Source organism: Hemitrygon akajei, chromosome 1 (genome assembly GCF_048418815.1).
Source record: "Hemitrygon akajei chromosome 1, sHemAka1.3, whole genome shotgun sequence".
NCBI classification, from domain to species: Eukaryota; Metazoa; Chordata; class Chondrichthyes; order Myliobatiformes; family Dasyatidae; genus Hemitrygon; species Hemitrygon akajei.
Window position 1 is genome coordinate 110,614,732 of NC_133124.1, and position 18,209 is coordinate 110,632,940.

An 18,209-nucleotide genomic window follows, 5' to 3' on the forward strand; every position below is an offset into this window, starting at 1 on the left:
TGCACAAATATGACCTTCATGGAAGAGTCATCAGAAGAAAACCTTTCCTGAGTCCTCACTACAAAATTCAGCGTCAGAAGTTTGCAAAGGAACATCTAAACAAACCTGATACATTTTGGAAACAAGTCCTGTGGACCAGTGAAGTTAAAATAGAAGTTTTTGGCCACAATAAACAAAGGTATGTTTGGAGAAAAAAGGGTGCAGAATTTCATGAAAAGAACACCTCTCCAATGATAAGCACAGGGGTGGATCGATCTTGCTTTGGGCTTGTGTTTCAGCCAGTGGCATGGGGAACATTGCACTGGTAGGGGGAAGAATTAATTCAATTAAATACCAGCAAATTCTGGAAGCAAACATCACACCATCTGTAAAAAAAAAGCTGAAGATGAAAAGAGGATGGCTTCTACAACAGGATAATGATCCTAACCACACCTCAAAATCCACAATGGACTACCTCAAGAGGCGCAAGCTGAAGGTTTTGCCACGGCCCTCACAGGCCCCCGACCTAAACATCAGCAAAAATCTGTGGATAGACTTCAAAAGAACAATGCATGCAAGACGGCCCAAGAATCTCACAGACCTAAAAGCTTTTTGCAAGGAAGAATGTGCGATAATCCCCTAAACAAGATTTGAAAGACTCTTAGCTGGCTACAGAAAGCGTTTACAAGCTGTGATACTTGCCAAAGGGGGTGTTACTAAGTACTGACCATGCAGGATGCCCAAACTTTTGCTTTGGGCCCTTTTCCTGTTTTGTTATTTTGAGACTGTAAAAGATGGAAATTAAAAAAAAAGTAATCTTGCTTAAAATATTAAAGAAATGTGTCATTTTTAACTTTATTCCTTTTGGAAATCAGGTCATCTTTTACTCACTTAGCTATTCACAGGAACAGAAATTTTGTCCGGGATGTCCAAACTTTTGCATTCCACTGTAGTTCAGCCTTGAATATTCTCTGTTTTGTATTCATAGTTGACTAATGTAGGTGTAATACTTCTGCAGATTAAAGCCTTTGGATATTGAATTCATGAAGCGCCTACATGAGAAAGTTAACATCATTCCACTCATTGCCAAAGCTGACACCCTCACTCCAGAAGAATGCCAACAGTTCAAGAGACAGGTAAGAAGACAGGCTCAGATAGTTTTCAGTAAATTTCTTACTGCAGGTATATTGGAAGGAATGGATTTTTAAAAAGGAAAATGACAATCTGCACAGTGTGATTCTTACTGCTTCAGTAGTTGCTTTGCCTGGTAAGACTTGTCCTACAAAACCATTTTGTACAAACTGGCTAAACCATTTTGTGTGTGTGTGTGTGTGTGTGTGTGTGTGTGTGTATCTTAAATCTAGTAAACTAGAGCACAAAAATGCTTCATTCTGTCCAGGACAAGATGGGCTGAATGGCTGTCTTTTGTGCCATAAAATAGAATAATTGTCATTTTATTTATTTACTTATTTCTTTATTTGGAGATACAGCGTGGAACAGGCCCTTCTGGCCCAGTGAGCCATGCCACCCCACAACCTATCTACATAATCCTATCCTAATCGTTGACAATTTACTACCAATTTGGAGTCTGGGAGGAAATTGGAGTACTTGGAGGATACCTATGTGGTAACAGGGAGAACATAAAAATCTCTTACAGGCGGTGCTGGAATTGAACTACAAACTCTGATACTCAAGCTATAATAGTGTCACACTAACTACTGTGCTGCCGTGATACCCTAACCCTTCCATGTCGCTCCAATATTCTCCGCTGTTACGGTCATGTCAGATACCAAGTTTACATCTGTAGTGACCATCTATTAACCTATATTAAGCAAGCTACTGAATTCAGCAAAATCTTCCCTGGAAATAAAATCTGAGCATCTGTTATTGACCTCCTAGTCAAAGAAACAAAACTCAGATTCTGGTAATGTTTCAGTGTTCCAATCCTCTTGTGTATTTGTCTGGGACAAAGTCTTTCCAGTTTAGCTTGGAACAGTTCGGCACTGAAATTCCCAGTGGGTTAAACAGCATATCTTTGAAGAAATGTAGCAAAGCAAACATTCAGAGAATTAACAAGCTGTATTGAGTGTAATCAACTGCGTGGAGTGGGTGACCCACTTTGGCAGAGTGCCATTCAATTATCAGGCTTTATCCAGCAGTGTGAATTAGCCCATCAACTTTCTGGTACAGACCTAATCTTAGAGCTTTTGCGTCATATTCCACTAATTACTCTTTTGCAGGTGATGAAAGAAATCCAAGAACACAAAATAAAGATCTATGAATTCCCAGAAACTGATGATGAAGAAGAAAATAAGTTGGTAAAAAAGATAAAGGTAGGATATCATTAACTGTGGGGTACTTTCTGTCTATGCCATGTTGAAGCGTGCAACAGCTGGCCAAGAGGCAATATGGAGGAAGCATAGCCTCAAATAAAGGGGATATTTAATGGAATACAAAGCTTTGCATTGATTTTGATGGGGGATGTTTTGTTTTCAATTGGTAATTATTAGTCTTTGTGGGTTCATTAATTCTTAAGGTGGAGCAGCTTGCTCACAAGCCAATAATTTAAAATACACCTGGTTATAGGATCTTATAAAATGCAATAGTGTTTACAAGATTTTATATTTCAGAGAAACAATCAGAATATTTAATCTCATAGTATAATAAATATGCAATTCATTTTTCCTATCCACATGAAGGTTTTAAAGTTGCAGAATTTAATTATTATTAGCTTTAAAATCAGCTCAAATGTAAATTCCATTGGAAACACACTGTGTCTATAAAGGACTCGTGTTCCAAGATACTGTCTCCTTGACCGGATAGTGACAGGAGGAAAGCCAAAGGAGCAGCTGCAACAATGACATTTTTAGTAGCAAACCATATGGAAGGGAGAAGGCTGGTAAATGTGCTAAGCTGTGAACAGAGAGCAAGGGGAAAGAATTAGTTCATACAAGCTTGAAACAGGACCAGATAATGATGATTAAAACTGAAAATAAATGTGGCAAAATCTATCCAAGTCATTGCATTTCAACTAGAATAAATTACTCCAGCTTTGGTCATTTGGTTTGCAATTGCTTAATTTGAATTTGCAGATTACTCTCAGATCTCTTGGAAGAATCTCACATGGCTTGTAGCCCAGTTTGTTCTTGCCTTCAAATGAGAAAAGATCCTGTACTTGTTTTCCAGTGGGAATGATAAAATGTATGCGTTAATAATGGATGGAAACCTTAATTGAAAGAGAGCCTGAGATGTTATTGGGGGAGGGGATGTGACCAACCACAGATCTTGGTGCTGCTGACAAGCTGAATGTTTGGAAAAGAAAGAATATCACAGTTAAATGGATGGGCAAGGAGATTGCCAGCACACAAATTCAGGGGAGTGTTGTGTTGAGCAGCAAGTTTATTTTGTTTAGTAGTTACTTTGTTCAAATGTTTGACAAATGGCTGTAGTTTCCTGTATTGTTTTACCAATTCATTCTTAATGGTTACTTTTGAAAATTGTAATCTAATGCAACACCTTTGCATTGAGAATATTCACTTTTAATCTCATTGCTTAACAGTTTAAACGTTAATATTTTTGGGAAGTTTGACTTTTTAAAAATAACCTCTATGGCATTTTGTCAAAGTATAAAACTACAGCTGGTAAAGTTATTGCTGATGACTTCAATAACTAAATAAATAAATGAATGGAAGAATACCAATGCAAAGTCAGCAATCAATGGTTCAGTGGATAGATTCCTTTTAGTTCTTTTTCTTTAGAAACTGCTATTCATTATATATTATGTATATTAAAAAAACTCAACCACTGAAATTATTCTGCTTTGCTGTTTTCTTCTTAGTCTGTCTAAATCTAAAACTGCTGCTACTTCCACAGTGCTCAGGTTGGAACGTCACAGTTACGTCAAAAGTAAAAGCAAAATTTTTGTCCTCTGGTTACAGATTACTTGTCAGTAGGAACACTTTCCCTTTATTTATTGAAACTCATAACTTAGAATGCATTTCCTCCAGTTGAGCTACCTTGAAGATCAGTGTGATTATCTGTGCATGAAGCTGAAAGAGTTGGCGGAAATCTTAATGCATCTGTATTTATTCGGAAAACAGACATAGAGGCTATAGAATTGAGGCAAAACAGTAGTGAGGTCATGACCTTATCCACATTACAGAAGTGAAGGTAGTTATGACTTGAGATAAATTGCGGGGGGGGGGGGGGGGGTGCAATGAGTCGCCAGGGTGTATAAGGCATGAAGTGATTGTCTTGTGAGCCTGATACCAGTAGTGTATAAATTATTGGAAGGTATTCAAAGGGACAATATATCTAATCATTTGGATAGACAGGGCCTGATTCATGATAATCAACATGACTGTGTGTGACAGGTTCTATCTAACCAAACTTATAAAGTTTTTTCCGAGGAGGTTATCAGGAAGCTTCAAGTTCAAGTTAATTGTCACTTGACTGTGCATATGTACAATCAAACAAAACAATGTTCCTCCAAATCACAGTGCACCCACAAAACATGTATCACACACAGCACGTGAAGTGAAATACTCTCATAACATATGGTAATAAAATATAAATCAAATGCATGTAGTGCACAGCACAGTAAAACCTCGCTGCCCTATGGTGGTGGCAAGGTATTCATTAGACTTGTAGCCTGATGGAAGAAGTTGGTAACCTGTCTGGCAGTCCAAATCCTGATACTTCTGTATCTCCTTCCTGACGATAGTGGGCAAAGAGATTGTGATGGGCATTGCTTCTGGTCCTTTTTTTCTGCAACACTTCCAGTAAATGTCACATATAGGGGGGAGAGACCCCAGTGATCCTCCCGGCAGTTTTTGCTATCCTCTGTGGGATCTCGCAGTCCGATGCCTTGCAGTTTCTGTACCGTACAATGATGCAGCCGGGCAGGACTGTCTTGATGATTCTTCTGTAGAAACTTGTTAGAATGGGGACAGGCAAACCTGTATGCCTCAATCTCCTCAAAGTGTAGACACTTCTGTGCCTTCTTGAGTCGTGAGGAGGTGTTGTGGATCCAGGTTAGATCATCCATTATGTGCGCACCAAGGATCTTGGTGCTCTTCACTCTCCATGGCAGAGCCATTGATGTGCATTGAGTATAGTCAAACTGTGTTGTAGTCAATCTGTGTCTTCTTGAAGTTCAGTCATCTCTTTTGTCTTGTCCATATTGAGACTCAGATTGTTCTCACACCACTTGATAAGCCTCTCTACCTCTTCTCTGTATACCTGCTCATCGTTGTTGCCGATGAGGTCAACCACTGTAAAATCATCACTGAACTTGATTTTGTGGTTTGAGCAGCATGAACAGCAAGTGGACTAAGCACACAGCCATGGGGGTGCATTACTGCTTAGTGCGGTGGAGCTGGAGATGTTGCTGCTAACTCAGATTGACTGGAATCTTTTCGTCAAGAAGTCCAAGATCCAATTTCGAAGGGGGTGTTGAGTCCCAACGAGGACAGAATATCCACCAGCTTCATGTTAAATGCCGAGCTGAAGTCGATGAACAACAAACTGGCGTATGAGACATAATTTTCTAGGCGGGCCAGGTTGGATGGAGGGCTGAGACTAAGATGTCATTAGTGGACCAATCTGAGTGCTAGGAGAACTGGAAAGGGTCCAATGTAGCTGGAAGATGGGATTTTATGATCTATTACCAGCCTCTCAAAGCACTTCATGATTGTTGAATTTGTGCCACTGGGCCGTACTTGTTTCAGCCAGTTACTGTGCTGTCTCTTGCTCAGGGTTTTGAAGACAAGACAGTGGATGTCATCTCCATGGACTTTAGCAGGTCTTTGACAAAGTCCCGCATGGGAGGTTGCTCCAGAAGGTTAAGTCACTTGGCATTCAGGATGAAGTAGTCAATTGAATTCAACATTGGCTTCGTGCAACAAGCCAGAGAATGGTAGGAAATAGTTTGCCTCTCTGACTGGAGGCTTGTGACTAGTGGGCCACTGGGATCAGTGCTGGGTTTGTTGTTGTTTGCCAGCTATATTAAAGATTTGGAGATGATGTGCAGATGACACTGAGATTTGAGATGTAATGGACAGTGAGGAAGGCTATCAAAGCTTGCAGCAAGATCAGAACCAACAGAAAAATGGGCTGAAAAATGGCAGGTAGAATTTAATGCAGACAAATGTGAGGCATTGCAGTTTGTGGAAGAAAAGACAGGGTAGAACTTGCACAGTGAACAGTAGGGCGCTGAGGAACATGATAGAATGGAGGGATAATTCTTTGAAAATGTCATCACAGTAAGGTCAAAAAGAGTACAGTAGCCTTCATAAATCAGAATGTTGCATACAGGAGTTTGGAATGTTACGTTGAAGTTGTATAAGACATTGGTGAGGCCTAATATGAAGTATTACATGCAGTTCTGGTCACCTACCTGCAGGAAAGATATCAATAAGATTGAAAGAATGCAGAAAAAATTTACAAGGATGCTGCTGGGACTTGGAGACCCAAGTTATCGAGGAGGCTTCAACAGGTTAAGACATTATTCACTGGAGTATTGGAAAATAAGGGGATATTTGATGGAGCTACACCAAATTGAGAGGTATAGATGGGGTAAATGCAAACAGATTTTTTCTACTGAGATTGGGTGAGACTAGAACTGGAGGGCAGAGGTTAAGGATGCAAGATAAAATAGGGGAAACTTTGGAGATCATCTTTACTCAAGGTGGTGTGAATGAAATGAACTACCAGTGGAAGTGGTGAATGCGATTTGATTGCAACATTTAAGAGAAGTTTGGATAAGTATGTGGATGGAAGTTGTATGCAGGGCTCTCACCCAGTTGTCGATAGATAGGCAGAATAACAGTGCAGTACAGACTGGATGGAATGGAAGACCTGTTCTGTGCTGTAGTGCTTAATGACTCTATTGCATAACTACAGCTCCCCCAGCCACCCTTACTGCTTTTTCAAGGCCTTCATACCCTTCAGAAAGTGGGCCCTATTCTTCAACTGTAACTCCTATCTGTTCTCCTTTTTTAGTTTTAAAATTGTTTTCTTATTTTATAATGTGAAATTTGGTGACAGTTGGACCCAGAGATTTAAGTCTGACAGATCCATTTATTTAGCTACCTGCTTAAAACTGCTTTTAAGTTTTGCTTGATGAATTATTCTTGATTATTTATGTGCTTATTCATCTTTTCCAGGATCGTTTACCTCTTGCTGTTGTAGGTAGTAATACTATCATAGAGGTGAATGGAAAACGTGTCAGGGGCCGACAGTACCCTTGGGGAGTTGCAGAAGGTAAGTCCCTTTGCCTCTTGTATTGTCAGATTGTAATTTGCTGATTGCTTTTCCACAGTAAGTTTTGAGATCTCTGGATGGCCAAATATCAGTATTGTGGCCAGTAATCACCTTCCTTTTGGCAGTAATCTGTTAATGAAAGTCATGTTGACTGAAACTGAACTATTAGCCAGGACACCTGACACATTTTCACACGACTGTACTGAAGTATCAAAGTAGATTTTTGTGCACCAATCTTTGTACTGAACCCAGACAGGAATTTTCTAGTTTTGACCTGTGGGTGATGTTTTCCACAATTAAGAATAGAAATAATTTAAACAATTAAATGAAAATCAATTCAAGGAGAGCAGATTTGCTGTTCTTACAGTAGCTAGTGAGGAGGTAATCAGTGCTTGGTAGGTCAATGTTTAAAATTATAAACAATAAATTGTTGTACAGCATAGGCCAATTGATAAAAAATTATTGATCATATCTCCAGTTAATGTCTTTTTAGCTTTAGGTATTTCCACACTAGAATGGTCAAAGTTTTTAGTTTTCAGGGTTTTTCGCATTTCAGGATCTAAAGTTGCAGTTGTAGCGGTGTGCTACACGCAGCGCTAAAATAACAACACGGAGTCGGTAAACTGCAATTAAAGATGATTTTATTTGAACTTCACAGTCTTGCTTTAAAGCCTCCCTCATCCCGCCCACCCCAGGCGCGGATGCTGCCTTTGTGCCTGCGTGCTGGCTATTTGTGAGCCAGTTCGAGTGCGCTAGGAAGTGGGTCGCCACATACCCCCCCCCCCAGAACCGGCGATACACCCCCCAATGTCCACAGTCTGAGCCGGACCCTGTTTGGGAGGTCGGCCTCTGCGCCGCGGTGCCGGAAACTCGACCGGTTGCGCCAGGTCCACATGGGCCGGTTTGAGTCGGTCCACTGTGAAAACCTCCTCTCTCCCCCCAACATCCAGCACGAACGTGGACCCATTGTTCCTGAGCACCGTGAACGGCCCCTCGTAGGGCCGTTGCAGCGGTGGCCGATGCCAGCCCCGTCGTACAAACACAAACTTACAGTTCTGCAGGTCTTTGGGTACGCAGGACGGGTTCTGCCCATGCTGCAAAGTGGGTATGGGGGCCAGGTCACCGAACCTCTCGCGTAGTCTCCGGGGACGACCAGGGATGCGCCGTACACCAACTCGGCCGACAAGGCGTGCAGATCGTCTTTGGGCGCCATGCGGATGCCGAGTAGGACCCAGGGAAGCTCGTCCGCCCAGTTAGCTCCTCGCAGGTGGGCCATGAGAGCCGACTTTAGGTGACGGTGGAAACGCTCCATTAGTCCGTTCGACTGTGGGTGGTAGGCAGTGGTGTGGTGCAGCTGTGCCCCCAAAAGGCTGGCCATAGCTGACCACAGGCTGGAGGTGAACTGGGCGCCTCTGTCGGAGGTAATGTGGGCCGGTACACCAAAGCGGGACACCCAGGTGGCGATCAGTGCCCGGGTGCAAGATTCGGAGGTAGTGTCCGTGAGCGGGATCACCTCTGGCCATCTTGTGAACCGGTCCACGATAGTCAGGAGGTGCCGCGCTCCTCGCGACACTGGCAGGGGGCCCACGATATCCACATGAATGTGGTCGAAACGCCGGTGGGTGGGGTGGAACTGCTGCAGCAGAGCTTTGGTGTGCTGCTGCATCTTGGACATCTGGCAGTGCATGCACGTTCTGGCCCATTCACTGACCTGCTTGCGGAGTCCGTGCCAAACGAACCTGTTGGAGACCATCCGGACAGTTGTCCTGATGGAGGGGTGCGCTAAGTTATGAATGGAGTTGAAAACACGGCGCCGCCAGTTTGCCGGGACAACGGGACGGGGCTGGCTGGTGGCGACATCACAGAGTAGGGTCCTCTCACCTGGGCCTACGGGGAGGTCCTGGAGCTGCAAACCGGAGACTGCGGTTCTGTAACTCGGGATCTCCTCGTCTGCCTGCTGCGCCTCTGCCAGCGCCTCAAAGTCTACCCCTTGGGAAAGGGCATGAATGTTAGGGTGAGAGAGCGCATCCGCCACGACATTGTCCTTACCTGAGACGTGCCGGACGTCCGTCGTGTATTCAGAGATGTAGGACAGATGGCGCTGCTGGTGGGATGACCAGGGATCGGACACCTTCATGAACGTAAAGGTAAGCGGCTTGTGGTCCGTGAACGCAGTGAAGGGCCTACCTTCTAAGAAGTACCTGAAATGCCGGATTGCCAGTTCCCAGTCGAAAGCACTGTATTTGAGCTCGGGTGGCCGCAGGTGTTTGCTGAAAAACGCCAGGGGTTGCCAGCGTCCCTCGATGAGTTGTTCCAGCACCCCACCGACTGCCGTGTTAGATACGTCCACTGTGAGGGCGGTAGGGACGTCCATTCTGGGGTGCACTAGCATCGCAGCGTTCGCCAAGGCTTCCTTTGTTTGAATGAAAGCGGCGGCGGACTCCTCATCTCAGGCACTGTCCTTGCCCGGACCCGACAGCAGGGCGAACAGGGGGCGCATGATTTGGGCAGCTGAAGGGAGGAAGCGGTGGTAGAAATTGACAATACCTACGAACTCCTGAAGGCCTTTGATCGTGGTGGGTCGGGGGAAATGGCAGACTGCATCTACCTTAGCGGGCAGAGGGGTTGCCCCGTCTTTAGTAATCCTGTGGCCCAGGAAGTCAATGGTGTCGAGCCCGAACTGGCATTTGGCCGGGTTGATTGTTAGACCGTATTCACTCAGTCGGGCGTAGAGTTGACGGAGGTGGGACAAATGCTCCTGACGACTGCTGCTGGCTATGAGGATGTCGTCCAAATAAATGAATGCGAAGTCCAGGTTGCGTCCCACCGCATCCATTAACCGCTGGAACATCTGTGCGGCATTCTTCAGGCCGAACGGCATGCGGAGGAACTCGAAAAGGCCGAATGGGGTGATGAGAGCCGTTTTGGGGACGTCGTCCGGATGCATCGGGATTTGATGGTATCCTCGGACGAGGTCTACCTTGGAGAAGATCCGTGCGCCATGCAGGTTTGCTGCAAAGTCCTGAATGTGCGTCACAGGGTAGCGGTCCGGTGTGGTAGCCTTGTTCAGCCTGCGGTAGTCGCCGCACGGTCTCCAGCCCCCTGTCGCTTTGGGCACCATGTGCAGGAGGGAGGCCCATGGGCTGTCGGACCACCGGATGATCCCCAATTCCTCCATCCTCTTGAACTCCTCCTTCGCCAGTCGGAGCTTGTCCGGGGGGTGCTCGTGGAGGGGTGGTCCCTGGGCCGGGATGTGGTGCTGTACGTCGTGTCGGGGCATGGCTGCCGTGAACTGCGGTGCCAGAACCGATGGGAAATCCGCCAGGACTCTGGTGAAGTCGTTGTCAGACAGCGTGATGGAGCCGAGGTGTGGGGCTGGCAACTGGGCTTCTCCCAGGGAGAACGTCTGAAAGGTCTCGGTGTGGACAAGCCTCTGCCTCGGCAGGTCGACCAGCAGGCTGTGAGCCCGCAAAAAATCCGCGCCCAGAAGCGGTTGGGCTACGGCGGCCAGTGTGAAGTCCCACGTGAACCGGCTGGAGCCGAACTGTAGCTGCACCGTATGGGTGCCGTAGGTCCTTACCGTGCTGCTGTTCACGGCCCTCAGGGGGGGACCCGGTGCCCTGTTGCGGGTGTCGTAACTCGTCGGAGGTAAGATGCTGATCTCGGCACCGGTGTCGACCAAAAAATGGCGTCCCGACCTCTTGTCCCACACATACAGGAGGCTATCCCGACGGCCAGCCTCCATAGCCATCAGTGGCGGCTGGCCCTGGCGTTTCCCGGGAACTGGCAGGGCGGGCGACAACGGCGGGCTTCTGCGCCCCACTGCTGGTGGTAGAAACACCAGTGTTCATTGGGCTCCCCACCCCTGCCTCTGGGGCCAGTGGGCTCTGCGGCCGGGCCTGGACTGGTTCGCTGCTGGGAGCGTAGCCTGGTGACCTGTGTGATGGACACCCCACTCACCTTCTTGGCGTTCCACAGCAAGTCCGCCCGGGCTGCCACCTTCCGGGGGTCGCTGAAATCCGCGTCGGACAGCAGCAGGCGTATGTCCTCGGGCAGCTGCTCCAGGAATGCCTGCTCAAACATGAGGCAGGGTGTGTGTCCGTCGGCCAAAGACAACATCTCATTCATTAAAGCCGATGGAGGTCTGTCTCCCAAGCCATCCAGGTGCAGTAAGCGGGCAGCCTGCTCGCGCCGTGAGAGTCCAAAAGTCCTTAGGAGCAGGGCTTTGAATTCCGTGTACTTGCCGTCCGCCGGGGGAGACTGTACGAACTCCGCAACCTGGGCCGCTGTGTTCTGGTCGAGGGAGCTCACCACGTAGTAGTAACGTGTGTCCTCTGAGGTTATCTGCTGAACGTGGAATTGGGCTTCTGCTTGCTGTAACCATAGGTGAGGTCGCAGCGTCCAGAAGCTTGGCAGTTTCAACGAAACCGCATGAACAGATGCGGTGTCGGTCATCTCCGGTCCAAAAATCGTTTGGACCGTCGGGGTGACCAATTGTAGCAGTGTGCTGCACACAGCGCTAAAATAACAACACAGAGTCGGTAAACTGCAATTAAAGATGATTTTATTCGAACTTCACAGTCTTGCTTTAAAGCCTCCCTCATCCCGCCCTCCCCGGGCGTGGATACTGTAAGGGACACGTACTCACAAACCTCCGCAGGCTTTTTCCCTTTGTTGCGGACCTGGCCTTTGTGCCTGCGTGCTGGCTATTTGTGAGCCGGTTCGAGTGCGCTAGGAAGTGGGTCGCCACACAGTTCTATATCTTGGTTGTATACAGTTTGCATCAGTCAGAGGGTCTTACAGCTTGGAAACAGGCCATTCAACACAACTGGTCCATGCCAATCAAGATTCTCATAAATTAGTCCATTTGCCTGTTTTTGGTACATGCCCATTTAAGCTTTTCTATTCATGTATTTTTTACTTTTTATCAATCATGCAAATCCTTTTTTTATTTTTAATACATGGGGGGGCAAGATGGTCATCTCATAACAGACATTCAAGATTCGGTTAATGTTTAGCTTGTGTTCAAATGTTGCAGTACTTGAAATCTGAAATCAGTGCTGGAAATGCTTAGTTTTTCAAGTAAAGTGGCAAGGGTCTCAACCCACAACCTCAACTGTCCTTTTCCTCCCTAGGTGTTGCTGACCTGCTCAGTTCCTTCAGCATTGTTTGTTGCTCTGGATACCAGCATCTACACCCTTGTGTCTCTAGTTAGCATTTGAGATTGTTAACCTTGGATCAGAACAGGGCAGGAGTAGTTTCACATTGGAGAGAAGTAGTGAAGACAAAAGAAAAGGTTGAGGACAAAAATTAAATGAGGAAATGGCAATGTTGAAAGGTTGTGGTCAAAGCCTGTGGAAATTTGTATCTGGAGGATATAGGAATAGGATATTATGAATGAAGTCTGAACTTCGTAGTGCAGGAGAGGGATGAAAATGTCCCGATGACCTGCTGAGTTTCTCCTGCATTTTGTTGTTCTGGTTTTCAGCATCTGCTGAATCTCTTGTGTTGATGTACTAAGTGTTCTGTTGGCTGTAATTCTGGATATCAATGTCCAGTTCAGTGACTTACTGGAACCTTTTTTCCATGTTGCTCTTATATTCTTGATGCTTCAGTTTGAAAAATCTGTCTTTCAAATAGTTTTACTGTGTAATGATCCAAAGGTACAGCTATCAGAAGTGTAGTGATGTTCAAATCAAATTTTCTAACAGTTCCCATCTTAATGGCAATCTTTAATACTTTAATTGGGCCTATTTGCATTCTGCTAAAACATTTCAGGTCTAATATACCTACTTGGTGTTTTGCATTACTGGTGGATTTCCGGAGGTGAAGAAATATATCTGATGTTTCAATGGAACTACTTGCAAATAATTTGGTAATGTTAATTTAGTTTATTAATTTGCATGAAGTGCAGCAAATGAACTAAACTAACTGCAACAGGAAATGAAAGAAGCCATTTCAATTGATAAAGCTCCAAAGTGTGTATGTATTAACTAATTGGGGGCGTATATGACACATAGGTTAACCTTGTGCTCAGATTGAAGGCACACTGTGGAAGAAGTTTGCTTATGAGTTGAGTATCTTACAATATCGGAAATTCTGACCTGTCAGTTTCCTTTTCGTATAACTAAATGTTTGCTCAGATGCAACGACTTGAATTTAAATTTGTATCTTTAATTTATCATTATATAAGTTGTCTAGTTTCATAAAGCATATGGTTATTGCATTCTGTTACTCTGCTAAGATGGAAGGCTGGGAAAGAACCCATATCCTTTTGGCTTAATGTAAAGAATCTTCATTCACACAAAAGTCCTTCTGCACATAAAAGTTGAAAGTAGTGGTTAAAAGAACATTATTTCCAGGCATTACTAACAGTCTTTGAAATGTTCTGTCAGGCAATTGAATGCCCTGGCTTTAGTGAAGAAACAGCTACCGCAGTTGACCAGAAGGGAAGTTGACCACCACCCTCTGTATGGAAACATTTCCCCCCAATGTGTCCTTTAAATCCTAACCCTTTCATTTTATATTTATACACTCCAGTTTTCAGTTCCCCTACCCTGGGGAGAAAGATCAGGATCATTCACCTTACCTATGCCCTTCTGGCTTGTATAAATGTCCTGTAATGCCATGGTAGGATAGTGCATAGAACAGATCAGGGCACCATAGTTTGGAGTTCATTTCCAGTGCCATCTGTAAGGAGTTTGTATGTTCTCCCCATGATTGCATGGGTTTCCTCCAGTTTCCTACCACAGTCCAAAGATGTACTGTTTAATAGGTTAATTAGTCATTGTAAATTGTCCAGCTAGGGTTAAGTTGGGGGTTGCTGGGTGGTGTGGTTCAACAGGCTGGAGGGGCCGATTCTGCGCTGTATCTCTAAATAAAATAAGTAAGTTCACTCCTTAGCCCAGCTTATCCAGTTTCTCAATGTATCAAATTTGAAGTTCTATTATAAATTGCAGCAAACTTGGTGATCACAAATTGGTGTGTCACGATAGCAGTTAGTGTGACACTAATAGAGCTCAGTTGGAGTTTAATTCTGAGATGCTGTGAGCAAGTTCCTCTCTGTGTTTGCATGAGTTTTCTCCAGATGGTCCAATTTCTTCCCACAGTCCAAAGATGTGCCAGTTAGTAAGTTAATCAGTCATTGTAAATTGTTCCATGATTAAGGTAGGGTTAAATCTGTGGGTTGCTCGGTGGCATGGCTCCAAGGATCAGAAGGGCCAATTCCGTGCGGCACCTCAAAAATAAATAAATAATACCAACAGTAAAGATCAAGAGTGATTGAAGTCCTCAGAGTGCGCATTGGTCTTGATCTGCCAGGTTTGGAGTTCAGTGACGGTTTGGGAAGGATGCCATAAAATGTCATTGTGTCCAGGATGAGGAGATTCAGAAAGAGTGCAGTGATAGTTGAAAAATGCAGTGTGGAATTGTGCTATGCTTTATAGATATTTGAGAAGGTGGAAGTACTCCTTGTGAAGGAAAGCTCAACTCTTCTGCAAGCCTACTGTTTAGCTGCATTTTCATTATTCACATCATCAACCTTCAGAGTAATGTGGACAGCGTAGGCTGGGCTTCTGGCTGTTCTGTTTTGTGGTCTGCACCCAGCAGGAACTAAGCTGCTTGATCTGTTCTTGTAGAACCTTTCTCAGTGGAAATTAATTTTTTTATTGAATGTTGATTTTCATCAAAAGGCTGATTTTTGTATGCCTTTCGTGTCAATTTGTATCCTAATTGGATTTAATAAACTAATATTCACACTGTACAGAATTTACTAATTGCTGTGAGCACTTGAGTTTATGGCAGAATTATTTACAACAAAGGGTCACAAGGAATATCTTGCTGTATAATGGCCTATTAGAAATTCGGTAGGTGAAGTATTTTGTCATAAGTATTGAGATTTACTCATAACTAGAAATTTAGATTTTTAGAGACTTGCATCATAGTAACATGCCCTTCCAGCCCAGTGCGCTCACCCTGCCCAATTACACCTATGTGACCAGTTAACCTACTAACCTCTACGTCTTTGGAACGTGGAAGGAAACCAGAGTACCCGGAGGAAACACATACAGTCACAGGGAGAATGTGCAAACTCCTTACAGACAGTCAGGAACTGAACCTGGGTTGCTGGCATTGTAATAGTGTTACAATAACCGCTATGCTACAATGCTGCTTGAATTTAAAGCTGCAAAATTCGCTATTAGCAAATGATGGCAGTTGTAAGATCAAAGCAACCCACGAATGAAGTTTTGTATCATTGCATGTGGTAAGATCACTCACCTCCCAAGTTGGATATATTCCTTTGTGGTGACTAGGTCAAAATCCTAGAACTCTATCCCAGTGGGAGCTCGGTCACCAGATACACTGCAGTAGTTCCAAAAAAGTGCTTCACCAGCATCTGGGCAATTAGGAACATGCTTGTCAGCATCTCGTGGATCGATTATTTATGAATGGCATTGAGAAGAGTTAATTTGTTTTGTTTTAATCTTCCATTGTAAGGTTGATGAAAGAATTCATTCAAACCAACTGCGTTTCAATGTTTTCTCACTTTGTTGAATTTTTCAAAACAATTAAATTTATTTCTGAACTTCTGTTTTGAGGCTCACAGTATTAATTTTGCCAGTTTATAATTTTTCTTGTAACTAGGAGAGGGCAAAAGTCTGCTTCCTTTTTTCAAACAGATCAGCCTTGGTGTGCTGATGTCGGTGTATGTCATCAAATTCTGTGAAAGTAAGGTGCTTGTCAAGACGATGTGTATTGCCTAAGCATTTGCCCCTCTCATGCCTGGCATTTTTTATGCTAAATACTCTTTGTTCTTTGGCTAATCTCAGCAATATAGTAAGCAGTTTGGTATTCATTATTTATTAATTTATTTTTTGTTTTAATGGTAATTCTATTTTGCAGTGGTATACAGTTTACTTTTGGTTCTCTTATTATTTGGTGGGTTCCACAGAGGAAAGTTAAATTATCTCTGCCTTGATATCCTTGCAATAAGCTGCACTTTAACCTTTATTACTGTAGCCTGAATGAATTGTGGTTTTGTAAAGGCAAAAGACTGAACAGGTGCAGGGCATGAGCTGATGCATTTATTGACCATTGATCTAAATTTTTATTTATCTTACAATTGTTCAGTGGCTGACCTTGGATTTCTGCTTGTCAGTATGTTTCTGTGGAAAAAATATTTCTCAATTCCTTTTTGATAACTTGTATTGATATTGTTTCGGTCATAAATTGTGTCCAGCAAGCTAATCACGCAGGTATTTAAAAGCTACATTTCTGTTTGGTAAGTGAAAAGCTATTTTGATTAAAGCAGAAATTGCTGTTAATACTTGGCAGTTAGGCCGCATCTGTGGAGAGAGGGATTGTTCAAGTTCTGTTCTGGATCTCCTTTCATTTGTTTTGGTAATCAAATGTGTTAATGTTGAGTCAAATTTGCACTAACAAATGTAAATGATTAACAGTGCTTGGACCAATGTTTCATGTGTCCTGTTGCTATGGTGCATTGTTCAAGAGAAGTTAAAATAGATATCAGTGCTTTTTCCAGTTGGAGTGAGGGGCTGAAAGGTCTACTTCTCCGAACTACATCAGATCAATAAAATGTTAAAAGCTGAACCTTGAAACCTCCATTTGCCGCAAGCCAAGTTAAATTTCGGCGTGGAGCAGCCTATCGCTCTCAGGCAATGTGTACCATTTCAAGCACACCACTTATGCAAGAACCATTTTAGTTTCTTCTGCTGAATTTTCTTTAATATCCCATGAAGGTCCACTTATTTGAAATTGTTCCACAAGGCTAACGGCTAATTTTGGCCTGTATTTACAAGTGGTTGCCAAGATACACTTGTGCAACAGCCACTTTAATCTCCGGCCTGAAAATTATGGGGAGAATTCCATTCTAGGGATTTAAACATAAATATCTGAGCATGACCATGGTTATAGTAATTAAGAGGCTTTATATTTTGGTAAACTATTAAACAAGACCTTGATTTCGCAGATGGTTGAAAAAAATCACTTGGCACCAGCTGCACAATAAATTGCATCAATCTGTGAATCTCATCCGACATTCCTAAAGCAGACTACCTGACCATAGGTGCTACATGTGGGAGCTCACTGTGTGGCCATTGACTGCTGTTCTTTCTGACATTAGGATGGCTTAGCATACTTAGTGTCAAGAAGTAATGGACGGCATTATATAAATGCATATCTTTCTGACTGTAGGGTATTCACCTTCTAAAACATGTTTTTCTTTTGCAGTTGAAAATAGTGAGCACTGTGACTTCACAATCCTACGAAACATGCTGATCAGGTAAGATTCAAGTATAATAGTAATCAGTACTTATTGGCACCTGGAAACTGCTGATATGATTTTCTCATGCAAAACTATTACTTAAAAAGGAATCTAATTTAGCACTAAAATTTCCTTGTGCTTTTCTCCAAAAAGGTAATTTGTTAAAAGTGCACAAATTTTAGATTTACATTTGGATTTGGATTTTTGATGGCTGTCGTAATAAACAATTCTGTGTAAAGATTTAGAGATTAGTTGTAACCCACTGGTGAAGCAAGTGCTACATTTGACAAGATTTAACTTCACCTCAAGTGCATCTCAGTATTTTTCCATTCTTTAACCTGCGTATATGATGACAAAACCATAATCCATGCATCAGTTGTATTTTTGTTGGATCATAAGTGTGTATAATTTGAAAAGGCGATTTCTGTTCATTTGGCTTTCCCTAGAGTTCTAGCACTGAAACACCCAGTTTGTGTCTAAATCCTTCAATTTTGTTTTTTTGTTATTCAATTGCTTTTAAAATTAGGGCAGTTTGTTTTTAGTTTTCCTCACTTGTTGCAAGTGTCTGAAATCTCACCAGATTATGATCAACAGGATTAGGCTAGTCTGTCCCTCAATTTTCCTGCTATTTTATGAGATTACAGCCAATCCAATCTTGGCCTCATCACCACCGTCCCAGATACTC

The 18,209-nt window shown here is 43.5% G+C and overlaps 1 protein-coding gene across 1 annotated transcript in view; it reads left to right on the forward strand.

The window, feature by feature from the left end:
* The window catches only part of LOC140729787 (septin-7), a 131,007-nt gene that overhangs the window by 79,377 nt on the left and 33,421 nt on the right, over positions 1-18,209 (forward strand). Inside the window, exons 5-8 of the mRNA XM_073050007.1 lie at positions 998-1,115; positions 2,220-2,312; positions 7,146-7,242; positions 17,491-17,542. Coding sequence (XP_072906108.1) covers positions 998-1,115; positions 2,220-2,312; positions 7,146-7,242; positions 17,491-17,542 — 360 coding nt within the window. The remainder of the gene's footprint in view (positions 1-997; positions 1,116-2,219; positions 2,313-7,145; positions 7,243-17,490; positions 17,543-18,209) is intronic.